General features: G+C 41.4%; 1 protein-coding gene across 4 annotated transcripts in view; it reads left to right on the top strand.

The window, feature by feature from the left end:
• Positions 1 to 18,191, top strand: part of myt1lb (myelin transcription factor 1-like, b) — a 135,978-nt gene that overhangs the window by 51,729 nt on the left and 66,058 nt on the right. For all 4 annotated transcript variants that reach the window (XM_066674947.1, XM_066674954.1, XM_066674929.1 and 1 more), the window contains exon 4: positions 188 to 221. In XM_066674947.1, coding sequence (XP_066531044.1) covers positions 188 to 221 — 34 coding nt within the window. The remainder of the gene's footprint in view (positions 1 to 187; positions 222 to 18,191) is intronic.

Genomic DNA, 18,191 nt, shown 5'->3' with positions numbered 1-18,191 from the left:
TAACATGTAACAAAATGGCTATGCTTGGTCTAATGTGATATGTGTGAGAATTAATTAATATTGAACTGCACTATGTTTTTGTTGTTGGCAGTAACTATGAGCTCTTAGAGTTAAAATACACTCACTATTTTTTTTTTCGCCAGATAAATAAGTCTCGTCTGTTTCTCTCTCCATCTTTCTCTCACAGTGCCCTTGGAACCAGCGATACAAGAGCTATTCAGGTCAGTGTGCTTGAAGGCTGCGGCCCATGTGCTGACCCCAAGTCCTACACCCATTAGCGAAGATGAGGCCTTGTCCATTCACGGCATAAATGCAGCACAGCCTCCCTGAAATCACTGCTCCTCTGCTGTGCCCCTTTTAGCCCTTACTCCTCTCTCTTTCATCTGCCGGCACAGTTGGAAAAAAGCATCCTCTTACTGCATTACATTTATACTAGCTTAGGTGCTCATACTGTAAAAAAACAAAAATGCATTTTCCCCAAAAGGACACCAGAACACATTACTTAAAGGTTAATTTTTAATTTGAAGATTAATATTTAATGTTTAATGATATAGATCACTAACACTACCCCAACTCATGCTGAAGGAGTTGGATGAGGCTCCATCACTCAGAAAACCAGTTCCATTGCTCTGCAGCTCAAATCTAGGGACCTGTATATCTTTCTAGCTGATCTTAGGCTGATGTGCAGCTGCTCCAGAATGTTCATTCTGCCGGTCAAATGACAGACAGTGTACTTGCATTCATATGAGGAGTGTGTGCCTTGCTAAACACTGGGTTTTTGTCTTGTTTGCTGATGTAGAGCTCTGAGCGCTGTATCATTGTGTTTCGCAATATGCAGCTTAATAATTCTGTTTGTGAAAGCGTGATTAGTGAAAGTCTTTGACAAAGGTTAACTTGGTAATCGGAGTGAAGTGCAGTTTGTCTTTTTTGTTTTTTTTTCACATGTCTTGGCGCCCACTGAGGCAGGAGCTCTGTAGTTTGGGGAGATGAAACAGCACTGGGAGAACAAACAGGCCCACGGCAAATAAGTTTGACCTACTGTAAATACAAGTAAAGATCATAAGGGTGATGAAAAAGAATATTTCAAGGGCTGGCTGAAAATGTCTCACTCTCACTGCAAGCACAAAGGCTCCACATAATTTGTAGCTCACTGAAGCTGTGTCAGTGTGTTAACCTTTTAATGTTTTTATACATCTGGGCTTAGTCTGTGATATGTAGTCTTTATATGCGCAGTGGAACTCTGCAAGTGAGTTTGTTCAATATCGTGTCATCCCCCGTATGTGATATTATACCCAACACACCAGTACATTTCAGTAGAATTTCAGTCTTAGACCTGTAGACTCACAGGAGAATCACAGAGTGTTTTTTTAAACAGTAACTATGCACCCTAGCTTCTGTGAAATCTACATGATTTTTTAAGGTTAATCTTTGAAAATTGCACTGAAGTGGGAGAGGCCATTAAAAGAGGCATTGTATAGGGGGACTCTGCTCTGTGGACGTAACTGAGGGACATGGCAAAGACAGAACAGACCACAAGAAATTTTATCTTTTATATTTTTTAATATATTTTATATAATTAAATATATAGTTAATAATTAATATAATATAATATAATATAATATATAATATATAATATATAATATAATATATAATATTATAATATATATATATATATAAAGCTGTTATACTATAGCGTGGCACGATGGTGCAGCAGGTAGTTGTCGCAGTCACACAGCTCCAGGGACCTGGAGGTTGTGGGTTCGATTCCCGCTCCGGGTGACTGTCTGTGAGGAGTGTGGTGTGTTCTCCCTGTGTCTGCGTGGGTTTCCTCCAGGTGACTGTCTGTGAGGAGTGTGGTGTGTTCTCCCTGTGTCTGCGTGGGTTTCCTCCAGGTGACTGTCTGTGAGGAGTGTGGTGTGTTCTCCCTGTGTCCGCGTGGGTTTCCTCCGGGTGACTGTCTGTGAGGAGTTGGTGTGTTCTCCCTGTGTCTGTGTGGGTTTCCTCCGGGTGACTGTGAGGAGTTGGTGTGTTCTCCCTGTGTCTGCGTGGGTTTCCTATGAGTGACTGTCTGTGAGGAGTGTGGTGTGTTCTCCCTGTGTCTGCATGGGTTTCCTCCGGGTGACTGTCTGTGAGGAGTTGGTGTGTTCTCCCTGTGTCTGTGTGGGTTTCCTCCGGGTGACTGTCTGTGAGGAGTGTGGTGTGTTCTCCCTGTGTCCGCGTGGGTTTCCTCCAGGTGACTGTCTATGAGGAGTGTGATGTGTTCTCACTGTGTCCGCGTGGGTTTCCTCCGGGTGACTGTCTGTGAGGAGTTGGTGTGTTCTCCCTGTGTCTGTGTGGGTTTCCTCCGGGTGACTGTCTGTGAGGAGTGTGGTGTGTTCTCCCTGTGTCTGTGTGGGTTTCCTCCGGGTGACTGTCTGTGAGGAGTGTGGTGTGTTCGCCCCGTGTCCGCGTGGGTTTGCTCTGGTTTCCTCCCACAGTCCAAAAACACACGTTGGTAGGTGGATTGGTGACTCAAAAGTGTCCGTAGGTGTGAGTGAATGTGTGTGTCTGTGTTGCTCTGTAAAGGACTGGCGTCCCCTTCAGGATGTATTCCTGCCATGCGCCCAATGATTCCAGGTAGGCTCTGAACCCACCGCGACCCTGAACTGGATAATACTATAGTATTACAAACACAATTCAGCTTTTGATGCATAAAAAGAAACCCCAAAAAACTAGAGTCTGGCATGAGTCATGAATTTGAAGACTTGCAACTTGGACTTGAAATCAGACCTAGGCTTTAAGATTAAAAAAAAGACTCAAGGGACTTCCCCAAACCCAGTTTATAAATAACTATTTGTTTCAAGTGGTTAATAATATTAAAACACATAGCAAAGCTTTAGGTATTTCTTACATGGTGCTGTATCACTGTAATTGTAGGGAGCTGAGCTACTCAGCTTTGTTTTGCTGTAACCTTGCATCAAAGAAATGCTGCAGCCAGTCGCAGGAAACTTTGGGGGATTCCAGTTTATGCGGCTAAATATAATCGCTGTGTGATGTTGAATATTGAAATGGCATTTTTATTGGCGACTTGACTAAGAACTGAAGTTAGGACTTGGGACATGATTTGAGACTTGCCCGTCTTGACATGGGACTTGACTTGGGATTTGAGAGTCAAGACTTGAGCCTTCCTTGTTATCTGCAGTTTACTGACTTGTTTCTACCTCTAGCAACTACACTGTAATAAAAAAACTGGATTTACCTACAGTCAGATTCTATATTTATGTTATCAGTAGAACCCTTGACTTCAGTAAAACTGTAGACTTAAGCAACATCCCACAAAAAGACTCGTGTATTTCTGATCTTAAACTCTCAGTACTATTCTAGACTTTTCATTTCAGTAGAATTCTAGACATCATTCACTCTGTAAGTGTGTAGACTTTAGCTTGAATCCATAGGGCTGGTTTAATCCCTATATGACTAGGCTTAGTCCCTGACTGGGAAAACACCCTGTAGGGTTAGATTTATGCTTGATGTAGAACTCTGGACTTTACCGTTGTCTCAGACCACCACTGTTTTATTTTCTTCAGGGAGCAACAAAAATAGACTGTTCTTGTTTAAAGCTAAATGAAGCTGAGTTTAAGAAAAATTGATCACATCCAAAAGTTCATTTCTTTTATACGTGAATGGGCTTACTGAACACACAATACAGTTGTAGACAACATGTGGATTCTAGACATATGCTTGCAATAGAACAGTCTGTATCTATTGGACCCAGTGCATCCTTTATACAAATAACAAACGGTTCACTCTTTCCAACTAACAGCACAGAAAGGGAAAAGCAGGACAGAATTAATGTGGAACATTCGTTTCCCTCCTGTCTACGCATGACTCAGTGCCTTCCAATACATTGTCAAAATTCTGCTCTTCTCGCCGCTTGATTCTGCTGCTCAAAGATAGCAATTAATCAGCTGATCGATACGAAGGCTATCTACAGGAGGAGGCATCCATAATGCCGATAATGTGTGATCGATGGTGGCTCTCTCTGGAGGCGAGATAGTTGTCAGGACAAATACAGTTTGACTTTGCACTGGGATCTGCACTGAGCAGATATGAAACTGCCGTAGAGCAGATAAAGCTAGAATTAAAGCAGAATGATTATGTTCTTATATGTGGATATGCACAAACACATTTATCATTCAGAAATAATGCAGGAGTTATGAGTACGCTAACATATGGTTTACAGTGATTAACGAATGTATACTATGCAGGCTCTTGAGGATAGACAAACAAAGCACATGCACACTCCACCAGATTTAGTCCATCCACCCAGGATTTCGGTCTGTTAGAGCTGCCCAGCACCACATTACGAGGGGCGTGGTCTTATCAGTGGAAGATATGCAAGAGATCAAAGCTTAAGAGCTTTTTCTCATTAAAGGAACTGATCAATGAAGTGTCCTCACACACTGCACACTCTGAGCCCGGAGCTTACTCTGTTCGGTCTTGTATTTGGTTTTAGCCGTCATTGTTCAATATGCTTCCCCCAAATCTACTCATTTCCTATAAGCCATGGCTTTAAAACCAGCCTCGCTTCTTGTCACCGTGCCTCAAGCACATCTCAAGGAGAAATTATCAATATTTCCTTTCTGCTATTTTCAAGCTTCAGAACCTTCACAGATTGAGGAATGTATACGTTTTCCCTCATGAACCTATGCTGGGTTTTATGATGCAAAATATTTTTCTTCCCCAGCTAAGTTTTGAGGCAGTTCACCTGCATATTTCAGTATAATTTGCATATTAATGGCCAGGCTATGCTTTTCAGAGTGCTGCGGAACAGCCCTGTATTCTCTGCATTAGCCTGCTGTTTGGATGAATATGCTAATCTGCCTGTCCACATTCAGCATTCCCATCTTTGAGCTCAGGCAGATGACCTATAGGCAGACTCTGCCATCCCTACAGGCGCAGTAATGGCAAGTGGTAAACGTTCAGTGGGCGAGTTGTCTGATTATCAAGTGAATAATAGACATTTGAAATCACTTCAGCTAGTGCCCAGATAAAACCCCCAAATGACAACCTCATTTGCTGAGCATGCTTGCTGACCTCCTCTATGTACTGACTGACAAGTGTCATTGCACAAAGATCAGTGTTTTATGGTGGAACGAGTAGCAGTTTTGCAGTCTCTTTACCATATTGTTGTATTGTTTTAATCCAGCCTTAGTTTGCCAGTAGTCTGGATAATGCTGCCTGCTGGAAAATGCTCGATAATGCAGCCTTGACATTTCCTACTCTTCAATCTATATTTTATCCTTCAAGGAAAGTCTGTCGACTCAATCAACATTTTGGTAACACTCTAAGGCAGTTCATTCTAATCATATAAAATCAGGCTTCTATCTGTTTAAAGGAACACTAGGTAGAGTTTTTACCTTAAAATTATAGCTTCAAAATCATTGTGATGCTTCACTGACCTGTTATAGTGAAAATAGTGCTTCTGTCTTTGGTTCTCCAGGCTCAGCCCAGCAGAAAAAGCACTATGTAACTTTTTGAGGAGGGCAGGAAACCACCCCCTCTGTCGTCCTCTGGTGCTGAATCTTACAGTGTTACTTTAAATGAAGAACGTCATTACTGTGTATTCATGCATGTGGCATTATTCTGAATACAGCACAGACACCAAAACTGTCATTTCATAGTGGTTTAAAAACGTTTTACGCTGTTTTTATTGATTTAAAACGTTTTGAAAAGCAACATATGGTCAGTGTATGAACTGCAGTGAGTTCATCTGTGAGAACCAATAGTCGTATTTAATGTCAAAGGGCTGATGTTTCAGTTTATGTAGCATTTTATACCTAGCTTTGTTTGGACTTTACAGGGAGTGGGTCAGTTCTTGAGTATAGAATTCGCAGTGGTCTAACATAGCCTCCTGCAAATGTCCTTGTCATCAACAAAAGCTATGCAGGGAATCAAATCCCATTGTGCCGTATTATCACCTGTCCTTGTCTCAAGTGTGCCATAGTTGAATTGATCTGCATCCAGCGATGGCAAATCCTTCAGCCCGGCGGCCATTTTGATTGTCACTGTACCTTTGATGGACAGCCGGGCTCTCAGCCGTATTGATTTCCATCTCTGAGCGAGAGAATGAGGCAGAGAAGGAGCGAGGGAAGAGATAGCGTTGCTGTGCACTCCTTCACTCTGTCCCTCTCTCACTTCTTCTAAGATTCGGGCTCCACCACCCACCGTTTGCCAGATAATTAAAGATAAATAAAACAAACATTCAATCCATCACCGCCAGTCTCTCCTCTCTCCTCTCTCTCTCTCTCCCCTCTCTCTCTCTTTCTCGTTTCTCTCTTCTCGCTCGCTCATTCACGGTCGAGCTAATTTCGTGCCGCGGTCCTCATTTGCATGCTTATCAAAGTGTTTTGACTATCCGACAGAAGCTGCAGTATGAAGGTGGGATCATTAATATGTTAATTAGTCCTTTTGACACTTTTCACTTGGGTACGTGTGTGATATCCTCCTCATCCATGACTTCATTCACATGCTTTGCCGAATGTACGAGCGTCCCCCAAATGCCATTAGCTCCTCTATTCTGCCCATACAAATAGGCGGGGGATATTTACAATGGCCACAATGAGTACAGAGGCAAGTGGCATCTTTATTCATATGAAGAGACTCGTAGTGGTCTTATTCCCCTGTGAGCACTTTCAGATAGAACTTACAGCTCTGTTGCTTCTCCCCAGAGTTAAACACTGAGGGCACTTTGTAGTGTCTTGTGTTTCCTGGCCAAAGTACTCTTTTGGATTCTCCTCTTTTATATTTATGTGCTAATGCTGTAGTTTACAGGCAATTCACAAGCCATTTTTAATACTCTGGTGATAAAACACAGAATGCTAATCACTTTCTGAAGCATCTAAGTACTTCCAGAAGAGGTAATATTATGAATAGCTGTTCAGTGTTTAAGTGACAGTAACATAAGACAGTTTTCAGCCCAGGCCCTTTAATGGGTGGTGGTTTAGTAAGGGAACATCATACCAATGTATCATCATACTCCTCTAAACCAAATACCAAGGGTAGACTTTCAGTGATTTGCTTTCCTGTAGAATCTCAGATGCATCTCCTCAAGATGTAGGCCTTATTTAAGACATGATGTGGACTTAAGTCATAGCCTGTGAATCTATATTAGAAATTGATTAAGCACTTTTGAAATTAGCATGAACCTTTCTTGAGTCTCTAAGCAATCCCAGAATACTTTTATGTGGTTTCTGACACTGTTTTGCCTACTTTTACATATAAAAATGGACTGAAGTTTGAACCAAATCCAGGATAAATATTGTATACTGACAGGACTAAAACCTCATAACACCATTTTTGAAAATAATGTATAAATAGGACTGTGTTTTTAATGGCATTCTATATCTTATCTATAAATGTTTTAATTGTTAACAAATTATAACTGGTTCATTATTAATCATAACTGGTTTATCAGCTGTTATTATAATTAAGAATACAGTACAGTCAATTTGCTTAACTACAAGTAATGTATATAGCCTTGAGGGAATCACTACAGTGACAGTTTTGTATTTATTTTTTTTCTAAGAGCTTAATATATATTTCTATTCTTCTTATATGGTTTATATTATGAATTTTGCTTTTTACAAAACGCTCAGACCCAACCTAGTATCACGATTAAAACTTAAATATAAAAAATTAATTTAATAAAAGGAAATTCTCAGTATTTGTGAATTGTTTATCATAAACATATGACAACTCATAGTGAAAAAGCAGCCTCAAAACTTAAAATACATGAAACCGAACCCTAAAGGCCTTTTCACACTGAGTACGATTTTTTCGCACGTAAATAAATGAATGCCGGTGATTTGGACTCTACTGTTGTCATAGCTCCTCTTGGGGTAAATAACAGAGCTATTAAGTCTATGCAGTAAAACAGCGCCACCTGTGGCTGGAGGCCCACTAGTGAACATACAATAAGTACGAATTATGATGAAGCGAAGTGTCCCCAACGTACAAATTCCGTTTTTGTAGGTATGGTCTTTTAGTAGTTTATTGAGGTTTTATACCTGAAATCATGTTGCTCAATCCTTCACTCTGAAAAATAAAGGTACAAAAAAAGATACTAGCCATAGAAAAACCATTTTTGTTTTCATAAGGAACCATGTTTCTTTAAGAGACATGTGAGTGTGAGGAATATTTTAAAGCTTTAAAATTCCATCACTCCATCTTCAGGTTCTTTACCCATTTAAACGAGTTGTTTTTTTATGGAACCAAATGTGGTTCTTCTATGGCATCATTATTTTCAGGAGTGTTGGAAGAATGTTGTTAATAAAATCAACCAAATATTTTTCTGGTTCTGTGTTGGATAACACATGAGTTTCAGTTCTTCCATGTACTATATATTCTAAGCTATTCCACCTCAAACCACAAGCCCAACTAACTAGGTTCATGTACAAGGCTATAATTCATTATACTTCTTAAGTGCATCTGAATCAAAAGACTATAAGTACTCTCCAAATGTATTTGGGCATTTCTGTATGCTTGTCAGTATAAGCGAAGTATACTTATGTATTATTGTTTTTTGTTTATCACTGATAAAGGCATAAAAAGTAAACTGAAATCATATTCCCTTATTTTTAAATTAAAAAGAGTTTACTAATAGCACAATAACAATGACGGCCAATGACAGGACAACATTTTTTTTCATTTTTAGTCTGTGGTCTTTACACTGTGTTAATATAATCACTAGAAAAGACACTTAGATTCAGTAAATTCCACGGACTTGTAAAATCACTATTTCCGAAATATCAGGTTGGATCCCCATAGACAAGGATACGTACGTTTATGATAAGTTGAGCATCTATACAGCACATGAAGTGAACTGTCAAAATAGAGGTTTTAAAAAGACTCACAGTTTGAAACTCTGAAAGAAAGCTTCTGAAAGAGACGCTCTGGTTCTGAGTTGCCTGAGCACATGGGTCATTTGCTCAGCTGCAGTCCACCCACTCAGGGCCGCGCTTAATAATTACTTTCACCCAGGGCCCAATTTACTCCTGGCTACATGATTGACAAATTTTCTCTCCTGTACCTGGTGGTCAACACGCCCCTCTGAGCTGGCAGTGGAATTACAGCAGCCGCTGGAGACAAATTACACCTCTGATAGACCTTTAGCTCAGTACGAGTGGAACAAGGAGATGATGAATGACAAACATATCTAAAAGGAGAGGAGGCCGGAGGAGGGGGAGGAGAGGAGAGGAGCAGGTAGACCCCAGAAGTTCAGTGATTATGAGGGGGATTAGTTACGCCCGGCTCCATCCACATGCTCACCACCCACACGCGCACACAATATCACACCAATGTCATTTAGGACCGGGGTAACACTTTATACTTTACCAAAACCCAGAGGATTGTGCTTGATATTACTTCAGCTTCAAACCTTAAATGCATGAGTGAATCACTGAGCATTTGTTCTTTTAACACAGATTGAGAAAAGCATTCCCTTCAACATTCCCAACAGTGCAAAGCATCCATGTCTCAATAGTCTGCATTCTGTGTTTCGTTTGTGCCGCATTCCATTTGTGACAGCATTGAGGCTAGTTTACCGTTTCCTGTTATACATACCTCATAAGGGTGTTGGTCCACATCATTAGATTTAATGACCCCAGCTGTAGAGGTCAGTTGAAATGAGTTAACTGATTCCACCACTGCATGGATGCAGAGGACGTACAACAGATGCATTGTATCTATTTCCAAGCTCGTAGGAGTCTTTGCAGTGCAGCAGACCACCGTCTAGTGTGGGGCATCCCCGGCATCTCCAGAGTGACAGAGACACTATAATACCAGCGTGAATTCCCTTTACACTGCCTCAGAGGCCTAAATCACACCTGGAATTGCAGTGTGTTTCTGATTTATACTGGCTAAGAGGGCACGTAAGCATTGATACAGCACACAAGACCCACACTCATTATTCAGAGACAAACAACTCAGACACAAATAGCAGTAACAACAACACCCACGGCGTTGACAGTGAGCACACACACGGGGCGCATGCACGCACACACACACACACACACACACATGCACGCACACACACAGCGGCAGCTCCGTGTGACAGCGATGTTTTGGGTGACATTTAGTTTCTGGGCTGCACAAGCTGCTCCATAAATGAGTCATGAGCAAATCTGTGAAGGCTGAATAATGCATGTGTTGAGAGGTAGAAAACAAAGCCGCACTGTTATTATTTGTTAATAAGAAACCAAAGATAATGAGAGAGCCACAATTTCCTACCTGCTTTCTGGCTTTTTGGGGACAAATAAAGACCGCGGTGCTAAAGCTTAGCCTATCTGTCTCATTCGCTGGCATATTGTGAACAGAGAGGTATACTTCTCTGTGTTGTTTGTGCAGTAAATATAAGGAGAATATGTGATGGAATTGTGGGCATAAAAGTACAAGGAGTCTAGTAGTCACTCGCACAGCTTTTTCATACCTTTCTCTACTCATGTATGATTTAAAGCAACAATAAGTACCTTAAAATTACAGCTTCAAAATCATTGGGAGGCTCCACTGACCTGTAATAGGGAGAATACAACTTCTGTCTTTGCTTCTCCAGGTACAGCACCCCCAGCCCCACCCCTTGATTTCAGGACATTGCCGTAAAATTGGATTACACTCCACAACTTTAGGGGGAGCCCAAGAGCAAAAATACCCATTCTTACCTAGTGTTGCTAAAATAATATGTACAGTACCAGTCAAATGTTTGGACACGCCTACTTAGGGAGGGTCTCTTTTGTTTTGGGCCATTTTCCACATACGGTACCAGTCAAAAATTTGGACATCTTCTCATTCAATGTTTTTTTTTTTTTGTATTTTTTTATTATTTTCTACATTTTACATTTTACATGTTTTATACTTTAGATTCTTCCAATTAGCCACCTTTTGCTTTGATAACAGATTTGCGCACACTTGGTGTTCTCTCAATCAGCTTCATGAGGTTGTCACCTGGAATGGTTTTCAGTGAACAGCTGTGGCCTCATCAAGAGTTAATCTGTAGAACTGCTCACATTCTTAATGTGTTTGAGACCATAGCTTTGGTTGTGTAGAGGTAGGGCTGGTACACAGTTCTCTACAGTGAATAGCCCTATTCCAACATCGACTAATGAGATGATGTGTCCAAACTTTTGACTGGTACTGTAATTTAGAAGGGGTTTTATTGAATGGGATCACAAAACCTGATTAGTGGATAAGCGGTGTGTAAATGCAACTCCAGTGGAGCAGCGTTCTGATTACTGCCAGCACCTACATATAGAACCGAGGCATTCTACTCTCCACGAATATTTGCTTCTGAGGTTGCTTTTAATTTTGAGAGAGGACCTTAACCAGGGATATGCTAAACCTCTCTGGCTAATAAGCAGAGCGAGTATGACACCACCTGTGCTTTATTTGGAGCTGTGAATTGGCTGCAAAGCTTTGGTTCAGTTAGAGCTCATTCAGACTACGTCCTTCTTGCTTTTCCTTCGGTGATGCCCCTCATGCTCGCTGTGATTCAGCGCTCCCACACACCGCCCTGAAGAGTGCTAATTAAAACTGACGAGACTTAGCGAAGCCTCCACTTAATACGTCAAACGGGAGGCGAGTCTCCACGTTTATTAAACGCCATCCATTTCGAGACCCCTCTTTATTTTTAGGTGCCTCTTTTTATCTATGTATTTATTTACTTTTGTTTGTTTTCCTTTTTTTTCTGAGTGCAGGGTTACTGGTGCCAAGCTCTTGATTGCCGTGGCTGCAGCTGGGTTTGAATAATTGCCTGTCTTGGCAGGAGCGTGTTGGGGTGCTAAAGTCGAGTGCTTTCCTCCTGATGTATACCTCATTTGGATTCTGCTGACAGCCTCAGGGCTGTATTATTCATACCTTGACAGATAGCACTCACTAAAAGCGTTGGCACGCAGCCAGCCGGGCGGGCACCAGGGGTACGAGAGCGGAACACTGCACCTCTGTGGCTGCAGGAGAGAGAGAGAGAGAGAGAGAGAGAGAGAGCGTGCTCCGAAATGTACCCAGATCCAGCAGGCCAGCCCATCAGTCCACCTCGTCTCTGCTCGCTTGCTGAACGTTAGCTCGCTGCACATTCAAACTACCGAGAGCACTCGTTTGGGCTGAAAGTGATAGACTGGCAAAATGTGAAACTGCCACAGTTTTCACCTCCCCCCAAACTGCTGTCTGAAGTGTGCTTCTTCAGATTTACAGTGGATTTATGATGCTACTGTAACAGGTAGTCATGCCCATAAAGTGTTGATCAATTATTAATACAAATCATTTTTTTTTTATATACAGCCCCGTATCTTAGATTTCCTACACATCCATAGTTCCATGCTGCAGCCCAGTTGCTGTGGACTGTTGTTATGACTCCACTACTGCAGCCCTTTCTACATTTGTACACAGAGACATGTGATTATTGATGGTTAAACATTTCAACTCTTTACCAGCTTTAATAGGTGAACAATGGAAGACAACATATTGCCAGTTAATATTGTTCAGTAAAGTGCATGCTTAAACCATCATGCACTCACATTAACCCATTCTGTCTGGCTTTTGTGGTTTCTGACGCTATATGACACACAGTTATCTATTGATTTTAGGTCTGGAATTCACTCTTATCCATTTTTATAGTTTTTAACTATGTAGCCTACAGTGTCAGCGCTTTAATGTTCAGGGCGTTTTTGCAGATATCTTAAGTTCCACAAGGAGATCTAGGGACAGAGTACTATTTCTGCACTATCTTTAGCTAAGATCAGTGATTAAAACAGGAATGTGAATGTGCTTTTATAATCAGTGCGCCACAGATAATGAAATTGCCCCTCCACGTTTAAGCCATCCTTGGCAATGGACACACACACACACACACACACACACACACAGTGGAGGACTGTTATCCCAGTGCCTGTGTAGCAGATGGGGATGGATGTTGAGGGAGAAGACAGCACTGATCCTTTGCTCCGCCCACCATTGTTTCCTGCTGATTAAAGGCATCAACAGATTATTTCCAGTCCCAAGCCCACATCTTTAAACATTAGGACACTGCTGCCCCATACCTGGATCTGTGAGACTATTTCAACTGAGAAATGTATAATATTTGGCACTTGACACATATATAAAACACAATACCATCAAATATTACACAGTTTGGGGCAAGGTATTATAATTTAGGAAATCAGATTTCAAGATAATAAACCCATATTACTTGTTAGCTTCATTAGCCACTAGCTCCAGCGCCAAACTAAAGTAACCAGCTTCATCATTTTAACAAATGAACCACTTGCTTAATTCTTTGAACTAGAAAGCAGTGGCTCCGGGAGGAATAGGGTCCACTTTCATATTGTCATGTGGCAGAGTTTAAAAGGAATGCTGTTCCAGGAAGAATAAAGGGATTTTGATCCGGGAACACGTCCTACTTGAAGAAATCACATTCTCCGTCCGCGCTCAGCCCCTGTGGCCTCAGAAGCCTGTCGCTGAACCCAGTGAAGCGATGCTGTGTGCAGAGCTCGATAAGGTCACATTAATCACACCACAACCCCCTTTTTCTAAATCCAGCCCATCAAAAGAGCCCCCCCACATGCCATCAACTCCCCTCTGAGACAGGCTGCCACCGCAACCCACATTTCCATATTTAATTGGAGGCTTAATTTGATTGAACGGCTGCATGGTGAAAGCAAAATTGCATTGGGAGGATCTATTAACAATAGACACTGGCAGAGTGGCGAGGGTCTAATCAAGTCCTATTGTCAGGCTCTCAGAACAGGGCACCAAATCACATGATGGTGAGATTCTACACTTAAATATTCTGATCACTGATTTGGGCTCTTCTTTTGGTCGTTGGAGGCGAGTTCACCTTTGCTTTTTATAAAAGAAAAGCAGTTGCATGTTTCCTGAGAGAATCCCACGCTTAAGCACTTTGTTAAGCATCAGATATCTTCAAATAAATTCTAAAGGACTGAAATGTACGGACATTGTAACATTTTACTTGCTACTCTCTTATTTTCTTTCATCCGTGCTTCATTTCGTCAAGCAGAACACTCTGTAATGTTTCATGTCGGCTAAACAGGTGGAGCTCATGCTGCGTTTGTTGTTATTATTATTTTCTGTTCTTTTTTCCTCTTGCTCCCAGAGGAGAGAGATGAAAGAGAAAGGCAGAGTGTATGTAGTGTGTGTTGAGCGTGCCAGGCTACTGTGGGGTGGTGTGTGCAGCTGCTGCAGGCCATGAGCAGGCTGGGCACCGTGACCTCTGACCTCATGGCCCTCAGCACACCCAGGCTCCTCCATGCCTGCCAAGTACAGTAAATCACTGTCCAGCCTGAAGATAACGCAGAGAGAACGCTGTTCACAGCAGCAGACACACTCTAAAATGGAGTCCAGACAGATGAAATGAGGTTTGTATGTTTCTTTAATGTGGCCAAACGGTTTTACCTACAACAGTTAGGATATGGACTCCAAAATCACACTTGGACTTTGTTAAATTTTACAACAACGACTGGTGGCAGAATATTTCATGTGTAGAATTTAATAGAGTGGACCTATTAAGGCCCAGTGGCTGCCATTGCATATCTATCAGTATAAGCTTCACCTCAGACACTGTCCAGAAAATCTGCGCTCAGAAACCTTCTGTGCCAATTGCTGTTAGCTAAGATACCTACTTTCTGTGTAGAAACAGAGTGTATTCCATGTCTAGTGGACAGAGTGTTGATACCTAGTTGTAGCTCTATATTTACTCCAGTAATATTTCACATTTTAATCTGCCTTTAGAAATACCTCAGAATCTATTTTTAGAGGCACGGCAGAAGCTGTGTGTCCACCTCTAACACTTTGTGAGTTTACTGAGTTGTTCTTGTTTTTCAGAAGAGGAGATTTAAACACCACTGAATTGTACTTTCACCTTAAAGCTTCAGCTTCAAAACAGAAAGGAAACTGCCCCCTTATTTTCAGAACAGTTCGGTGTAAGTGTATTACACTCTGCAGCTGTAGTGGGAGCCCAGAAGCAAAAATAACAAATCTTACTTCGTGTTTTAAAGCTAATGAATTTGAAATAGATCTTCCAGAGGTGAATAGCATTTTCTTGTTTTTTGGAAAAAGGTCCGGTGTTTGTATGCAACCCTAGCTCAGTAAATTGGAAACAATCTATGGGTCTCGGTACAAAACGTCTCAGGCTTTCTCTCATTGTCGCTGACTGAGCTATGTGAGTCACATTCCACCTTAAAAGATGCACATTATTTAATGTGGAACGGACTCTAAGTTTGAGAGACTGCTAACTTTTCGTGAAAGTAAACACAGACCAGAAGTGCTGCAAAACTAAACAGCAACGAGTTTGTGTGGTAATTCACACAGTGAATAAAAGTTCAACTTAAACTACGAGCAAACGACAATCTGTTTCTAACTCAAACACATTGTTTAAAAGATGCGGAGATTCTGAATGAACACAAACGGAAGGCGGTGTTTATTTTGCTGTAAGAGCAGTAGTTCTGCAGAATCTTCTACATTGCTTTAATAGAAAAGTATTAAAATAGTACTAGAAAAATAACAATATCTGTTAGTTTTTCCACTAGCTATAGAATAGAGAACTATATATACCCCCTCTCTCCTACATCACGCTTACTGTCTGCATTAATTTAGCATATTTCCAGAGTATTTTTGGTTGTTACAGTTTCTCTGAAGATGTTTCACTATTCATGGGAGAGATCATTCCCTTTCGTGGGAGCACAGATTTTTTACTTGTTTGTGTGCATGCTTTCTTTTGCGTTTCTGAATAGACCACACATCCTCATGATAATAAACTAGCACAGATTCCATTCAGCACCATATTATCAATTTTTTTCCTGTTGTGTTTTGTTATAGAAACAGCAGCTTTCATTGGAAAAGTAGCATTGAACTACATGTGTATGTGCTCCGGTGTGTGAGGGAAGCTACACACTGTATACTGTCTATGCATGTTGTGTGTATGGGACCCTGCAGGAGTATGGAAAAGACAGGAGACCATTGTTTACTGTGCTGGTTGATTAATTGGAGCAATTACATTGCTGCAGCAGCACCTCACCTGGGTGCGGGGGGACTAAGCGTGTGCTGGTGGATTAGGAAAGCCCTGTGTTATAGGCAGCGCCCTGAGGACCTGTGCAGGCCACCGCTGCTGTAATTAACTAACGGTCTCTTTCTCACTGCAGCCTCAACGTATGCTAAGCACATAGCACTCGCCCTGCTGCCCAGGGGTTAGCCTCGTATCAGACACGTCTGACAGGAGCGCTGTCAAACTGACTTTATATCTCTGGCATAACCCTCTGAACAAGGACACGACATGGAGACAGTTATCGATAAGGGACATGCTCTACTCAGTTTACAGTATTTATGTTCTGTATAAAGATTACTGTAGCATTCTTTCTCCTTCTACATTTACATGTATGGCCTTTAGCACGTGGTCTGATCCAGAGTGACTTACAGTTTAATCAGCTACACAGGCAGGTGACTTTATCAATAGGAGTTAAGTGCAAAGACTATTAGTACTTGAGTGTGCGAGGCATTGAAGCCCATGAAGGGCATTAGTGTTATCCATTAAGCTTTACCAACTATGATCTACCAACTTTACTACATTATCCTCAGTACAGCCCATTTCATTACATTGAAAACATTCAAAGATCCAGATTAAGCTTAAGCCTAGATTTCAAACAGTAGTTAAGCAGTAGTGATTCATCAAAACCTTGTCACATTTATCGTAAAGTTAGCAATATCACAAACAATGCTTACTTTAGTCTCAATGAAAACCTTTAGCTTTGGAATTGCGGAAAATTATTTAATTGAGAAAGAATGGCAGTGGCATGTCTAGTCATTTAAAAGACTCTTGGTCTTTAACAGGGACATTCACTATTATATGTTATGAAAGTTAACAGTTCTGGGGTATTAATGAAATATCTGTGACATGCTTTTGATAAAACACTACAAAGATCAAACACCACAGCAACATCTTCTCCCTGTCTAAACAGTCATATTCAGAACAACCCGTTTCAGCTGCACAGTTCACTTCATACCAAATGCATGGCAATGAGAACTATTTCTATTGTTACACTTACACTTATATAGCGCCTTTCTAGATAACCAAGGGTGCTTTACAATCCACACTGCTCAGAACGCTCAGAACACTCAATCTACACACACACTGGCGAGAAGCGGCAGCCAAACGCGCACAGCGTACTCTCGACCAGGAACGACCGTCCACCCGGGGGACTGCATCAGGCACTAGGGTTTAACCCAGGACAGAGCGCCAATCCATATCTGGGCACATACACATTCACTCACACAAACATACATTCATGAACACACACACTCATTCACTCACTCAGCAGGCCATTTATTAGAGAAGCCAATTCACCTACCCTCCATGTTTTTGGACTGTGTGAGGAAACCGGAGACCCCGGAGGAAACCCACGCAGACACGGGGAGAACATGGAAACTCCACCCAGATGGGACTTGAACCCAAGATCCCAGCGCTGAGAGGCGAACGTGCTCACCACTAAGAACTGAGGCACAGAATCTCTACTTTTTTAGCCATTTTCACTCAGTTCTCTTTCTTTTCCAATATCATTTTCAGCTACTTGTGTTTTTCTGCTACCCTTATGTTTGTTTTGCTCCGTTTAACCTCACGTTTTTGCTCTCACATAAATAGACTTCCAGTGTTTGCACTTGATGTAAAAAAGCAGCACAAAATCAGAAAGTCTCCTTTATCCAATTGTTTCTGACAAAGGCAGCTCACAAGAGCCGGACTGGTTGGTCTTGCTTCACATTGAGTGGATTGGTAGGAACTCCAGATTCCCAAATTAATGTGCACATGCACTAAAAGAGTGATTTTTCACAATATGTCCCCTTTAAAGAAGATATTTTTCCACGTATTAAACCAGATCTCTGAGATCTCAATGAAAGAGCTGGAATATATTTTTGTCAAAATTTCACAAGGATCCAAGAACACAGCACTTTCCTTATCCTGTCTAAAAAGCCCTGTTCTGAATGACTTCAGCGACTGTTGAGAACGAGACTCTGTGTAAACCAAACGCGAGGCACCCAGCAGTGAGGCCTGAGGAGCTGAAACCTGGGTTTTATTTATTTTAGTGATGTTCTCTTCCTTCTCCGTTCTTATATTCCCTGTTTTTAATCAATATTCGTCTTTCTCCATATTTAATCAA

Source organism: Hoplias malabaricus, chromosome 1, assembly GCF_029633855.1.
Source record: "Hoplias malabaricus isolate fHopMal1 chromosome 1, fHopMal1.hap1, whole genome shotgun sequence".
In the NCBI taxonomy this organism is placed as follows: Eukaryota; Metazoa; Chordata; class Actinopteri; order Characiformes; family Erythrinidae; genus Hoplias; species Hoplias malabaricus.
Note: the sequence above shows the minus strand (reverse complement) of the source record. Positions and strands in the feature narration are given on the sequence as shown.